The 6,080-nt window shown below is 30.9% G+C and overlaps 1 protein-coding gene across 1 annotated transcript; it reads right to left on the bottom strand.

The window, feature by feature from the left end:
• Nucleotides 1-823: 823 nt before the first annotated feature.
• On the bottom strand, nt 824-5,622 carry LOC114417136 (protein trichome birefringence-like 39). The gene is made up of 5 exons (XM_028382240.1): nt 5,269-5,622; nt 4,807-4,978; nt 2,332-2,507; nt 2,073-2,231; nt 824-1,468 (listed from the first exon to the last, which is right to left on the bottom strand). Exons 1-5 carry the CDS (start codon nt 5,532-5,534, stop codon nt 1,180-1,182), a joined length of 1,062 nt encoding a protein of 353 aa, XP_028238041.1. The 5' UTR covers nt 5,535-5,622; the 3' UTR covers nt 824-1,179.
• Between the last annotated feature and the right edge of the window lie 458 nt (nt 5,623-6,080).

Here is a 6,080-nt window from a genome sequence, read left to right as displayed (position 1 = left end):
CATTTCTCTCTATACAAATATTATTGCGCAAATCTCAACGATGGAACTATGCGGAAGTGAGTTCTGAAGGAGATGTCTAAATTTCACGACAATCAAACAGTTAACGAGTATAGGATCATAGTTTTATTGTGATATGTTTGAGTGTATACAGAAAAAGAAAGGAGTTTGGGAGGAAAAAAAAGGAAAATGAATCTGAGAGGAAGAGAGAGCATAAAGACGTTTCATAGACATAAAAATTGACCTAATATATCTTTATTTATAGTTAGAATTTTTAGTTTATTATTTACTCTATTTTTCTTTATTTTATTATTTTATAAAAAGAAACTCTATTTTTACTACATATCAAATGAATAAATAAAATATTTTTTTTCTAACAACATATATTTATTTTATTTAACTTAAAATCATTATTTTAATGAATAAAATTATTTCTCCTTATTTACTTAATTACAAAAATCATATTATTTTTCTAAAATTCTATTTATTTTTAAATAAATTCTTTTTAATTTATTTTAAAAAAATGGAGTGTTACACTTGTCATCGAGACTATTCCTTCAAGCATTTCCTAGGTTGATTATTACACTTCTTTTTTTTTCGAAATTTAAAATTATATTTCAGAATAATTTTTTTTTTTTTTACTAAAGAAGTACAGAAAACATAGGAATGTAGGAAGCAATAGCCTCATCACCAATTACACAGCCCAATAACACACTGTTTCTGTTACACTCACCGATTGCACGCCAATTTATTTGACATCGTAGGCCAACAGCATGTCAGGAAATAAAATACTAAAGTAGGTCATATTGAAAGGTGGGACATAAAATTTATAATAGCTAAAATTTGCAACTCCACAATCAACATCACTACATCATATTCTGTTACTGCAATATTACTGTAATGCCTTAGAAAAAGGGAAATTCATAAACTACTTTACAATGAGCCACCACATCTTTCCACAATGTTTTTCAAAATTCAAAATGGTATTTGGTACAATTGAAGGCAATCTTTTCTGCCAAATCAATATTCTACATTTACAATTAGGAGCATCAAACCCTTTTATTCCCCAACAATTACAAGAACCAAAATGCCAAAATTAAATATTACCTACAGTTGAAAACAATTGGTTTTCCTCTAACAAGTTGGACCTAATAAACAAAGTAGTTATCATAGTGACTGCTTTCAATCAGAAAGAACTGCACCCAAAAGTTCATTCCAAGTGTCAGGAAGCCCAGGAAGACACCAGTGGCTGCAATCTACTGCCATAACACCACTATATCCTTCAGGATGTGCATCTTTTCTGTACTGTGAGAGAGTGGTCACATCCAAGAAATACACTGGCTTAGTTATCTGGTTCAACACCTTGCTCACCACCCTCCAAGCCATTGGTGTCCCTGCAGGGTACTTCAATCCAAAGAATGGTTGTGTCTCACTCATACATGATTTCGTTGGTTGATTCCAATCTTTCCCCCTAAATCACCACAACACATACACCACCATAGATAACAAATTAAAAGCTTGCACATTTACATTATCATCATAGAATATAGAAATATATATATTTTAGGGCATGTTTCAACGAATAGCTCAATTAAACACACATTTAATAAGAGCTTATCAGATGAGAATTTATTCAAAAACTTGACTAAAAATTGTATGCTAAAATGAGCAGTGCTATATCCTCCGAATTGAGGAGTGAGGGAAAACATCCGACCCATTAACAGTTTAACATCTGTCATTGCTTGTACTGTAAAACAATAATTTAATCTCTTTCCAAAACACATGTCACATTGTAACTGAGTCGGTCAATTTTTCGGAAGAATTAAGCGGGGAATAAAACCTTTTTGATTAAAATATGTTTTTGTCCCTTATTTTATTTTTTCTAAAAAAAATAACCTAAACTATCTTTAAAAGAGTTTATATTAATAAGTTTCTTTATAAACCTCATTGAAATAAACTAAAAAAACTTATAAGTCAAGTTTAGAAATTCAAATAAATATTATAAAAACTCTTGTAATCTATACTTAAATGAATGAATTAGAAAATTTAGAATGAAGGAGAAATTAAGAACTTACTGGTAATGCACAGGAGAAATTCCTAAGAAGAAGACCTTGGTTTTTGCTGGATTGACGTTTCTTTGAACCCACTTAGCCCAAGTTGTAAGCCCTTTATAGTACGCAAGAAAACGGTTCATGTCTTTGAACAATTTATTATTCACCTGAACATAGTCCCACCTGTCATGAATTTTTTTAACAGGACCAAAAAAAATTAGCATCATTAATTAACCGTTGGAATTGGAAAAAAAATATTGAAAATTTGAAGCAATGATCCTACGGTTGAGAACTTCCGGTGTGGGTCCACCAGTGCCACGTGTTAAAAACCAGCACGTCCATCCCCATCCAAGAGTCACCGTTCTTGATAGAGTCAAGCTTCAAAACTCTTCCAACTTTCTCACGGTCAAGGTCCACTAAATATGCTGTGCGGTACAAATATAACTCAAGGCCATAGTTCTGAAAAAACAGAGTATTTGTACTGTCACATTTTTTTTTTATAATTGAAATTTTAATTTGGTGAAACCTCCTCATTAAGTAAGGTAAGTTCTTAAGCAATCCCTCTACCAAATTATTTTCCAATCATGTCTTGTCTCTCTACTCTTATAAAGAAAAAGTTATAAAAAAATGTTAGAGTATGATTAACCAGTGAATATTGGTTAAGAATTAAAAGAAAAAATATATATATTTATTGTGAAAATTATAAAAAAAAGCATAAAAAAATCATGAACAATATAATTACACATCTTAATAGAAAATTTTTTCATTTTAATTTCTTAATCAATATCCAAAAGTATGAGTTAACATTTTGTCAAAACATGATCATACAAGATATTGAAATAATACACTTTTTTAATACATTCTTTTTATAAGTGAAGTTTATGAGAATTTTATTAAATATGTGCTTTCAATTTTTGTTTAATGGGTCTAATTCTTAAAAGAAAATGTATTGAAAAGAGTGTTAAAATATGTTATTAGCACTAATCATACAAGATAGGACAATAAGAGTGCTAGAATATGTTAGCATCCTTAAAAAATGATTAAAAATCATACAGGATTTCTATTTTTGTGAAGAGGATATGAATAGCCTTAGAATTTATAATCTCACTTTACCATTAGTGAGAATACTTATCCTCTAATTCAAAATTAAAAAATGAAGGTGATATAAAAGGCAAAACATGGCCCTTGCTTATCACCAAGAAGTGGTCCAATTTTTAACACTGCAGTTTACTGGATTTGTGGAGTAAACGCAGAAGCAGAGAACTGTTTGTAACCACAAGTGGTCCATTCTCCAAGTGATAGAGGGTTAAATTATTAATTATATACCTCTTTTAGAAGACATACTCAGAAATCCACAGAATGCGGTCAGTCTAGTTTGAAAATTTATTTTAAAATTTTATTAATAATTGAAGAGATATTTTTATTTTATTTTCTGTTTTTAAAAGATTTTATTATTTTCAATGCGAAAAAAAATTATAAAGTGAATATAATGTGGTATTTTTATAATTAAAATTGATAAAAATATTTTCCCATGTGCTTAATTAAAAAGTATTTTGTTGGAGTTCTAGTTTTTTTCAGTTGTACAAGTAGATTTTAAAATTTCTGATTCAACTAATATTTTCTTTAAAAAAAATTTTGAACTAAATTAACCCACACGCAATTATGAATAATTATATATCTTTTGTAATATTATATAAATATAAATAGCATTATGGAAGCTTATACCATAAACAAACATAATGAAGCATATAATAAGATTTTCTGGTGGAAGGAGAGGCTAAAAAAAAAGAGGCAAAATATCAAATTATGATTCATTTCATTTCATTTGCAGAGAGCAATGATGGAAAGAAAAACGGTTTTGTTGAATAATGGTGTTAGTCGTTGTCTTACTCATGATTCAGTTACAGCCAATGATGAAAACTAAGTCACTGTTCAAAACTTCAATCAGGGATTGATGTTAATTAAATCACACTGAATTGGAGGGAAAGTTAGATCTCCAAACACAAATCATTCCTAATTGAAATATTTGTTTGATAAAGTTTCTATATAAAGCAACTGGGTTTTCATGGTCTTTATGGATGTAACCAAAGTTGAGGTTTTCTAGTAAAAAAAATAAAGGGAAAAAAAGGAAGAAACTGCTTGGTAGTTTTGAATATGAAGCAAGAAAAGAAAAAGTTTCCCTTTTCTACCAAAATCAAATGAATATGTGGAAAATGAAACTCCACGTCTGTTTTAATAATTAATACAAAATTGCAGGAATAAATTATTATGGCTTTCCACTGTCTTGTTCTTTTATGTGCAGAAATGTTTGAATTAGGTAGAGAAAGTAAGAGAACTGTTTTGAGTAAAGTATATATTAATAATTAATAAGACCCAAATATTTATTATCTCTTAAATTAACATTTAGATATGTCCCCAGCAAAAAGCGAAGTCTCCAACCAATCGCATCCAGCCTTTATTGCTCTTAGTTCAGTGTGCACAGTGCCACACATTAACCACAAAATTATGCACATGCAGCACACCAAGTTCTGAGCTCAAATACCCAAATTTAGATCAGATTAGAGGGTAGCTGAATTTGAGTTCAAACATGGAAATGACTCCACAAGTTTTCAAGTTTGAGTAAAAAAACTTGAAAGCTAGATCAGGAAAGTGACAAAACTTGCATGGACAAACACAACACCTCCAAAAATTGAAGTGTTTCAATCAAAACACTGAGCAATAAATAAATAATTTAAAGCACAAGAATGAAAGAACCAACCTCAAATGCCACTTTGGAGAGAGCATCCCTTTGGCTGAAAATGCTCCTAGATTTTGGCACCCAAGCATGAAGCATACATGCCAATGAATTGAACTGGTTCAAGCTAAGGGAGTCACCGACAAACATAATCTTCTTCCCTCTATATTTCTCCAAAAAGTTCAATCCATTGAACCTGCACAAAAATCTCACAACCCCACTTAGCCTAGGACCATAACATGGCAAAAAAAAAACATATAAAATAACTATAATAATTAAGGAAAAAATTTAGATACAATTCTATATATGTTCTTTGTGTTGTATACCTATACTTCAATCAAAGTCGCAGTTTCATATCAGTAATTTGCATATGTTTTAATTATGTGAATTACCGATATGAAACTCTAATTAGCATAAACAACACTAAAGAAATGTATTTAGATTTTTATTTTGTCCAATGGTTAATAAGAGAAGTAGAAGTAGTACCTTGGCAAGGGACAAGAAAATGGCATCCACCTATATTTTTGGTACAGTTTATCTGAGCGACCATGCTTTTGGCAATTGAACTGTGGATCTACGAAGGGGCAAGTTGAAGGGTCATAGAGAGGGTATGAAGCATCATAGACCCATTTTCCACTGAACAAGTTGCATGTTCCTGCGAGCTTCCCTGTTGCACCAAAATCCTCTGCTTTTGTTTGGAGGCAGAGCAGAAACAGAGTTAAGAACAGAGCATGTACTAATGGCAGACCCATTTTCTTGGGCTTCGATCCCTCCCCGTGATTTTTTGAAAAGGAAAAAAAAAGGATGAGGAGTGAGGAGAAAATTGTTCCCAAATCAAGGTCTTATATAATGGGGAATGTGAGCGTGTCTAAGAGAAAGAGAGAGAAAGTGTGTTACAATGAATCCACATGCAATGTGAGAACAGAACAACTTGCTATGGTGTTTCCTCGTTTATTGTTGTTTTTTAGTGTTTTTTTTTTTTTTTTACTTTAATAATGTAGTGAAACTTTGAATGGGTTGATTCTTTTAACCGTGGCAGCTTGTGGGGTTGGATGCAAATCCTTGCTTTTAAATTTCTTGGAATCGTGATCATGGTGATTCAAAAAAATAATGGCAACTCTTTGCCCACCAAGAAAGACAGAATTGAAAATTTCTTGTTATAGTTTTTTTTTCTTTTTCCTTTTTCTTTTTGCCGCCAGTGTCAAACAAATATCACAAGGAAAATATATTTGCATAGGAAGAAACATCTTAGAAACGTCATACACACAAATAAGATTCAGAAAATTTTCTGACTTTTG

This window comes from Glycine soja, chromosome 6 (assembly GCF_004193775.1).
Source record: "Glycine soja cultivar W05 chromosome 6, ASM419377v2, whole genome shotgun sequence".
Taxonomy (NCBI): domain Eukaryota; kingdom Viridiplantae; phylum Streptophyta; class Magnoliopsida; order Fabales; family Fabaceae; genus Glycine; species Glycine soja.
Note: the sequence above shows the minus strand (reverse complement) of the source record. Positions and strands in the feature narration are given on the sequence as shown.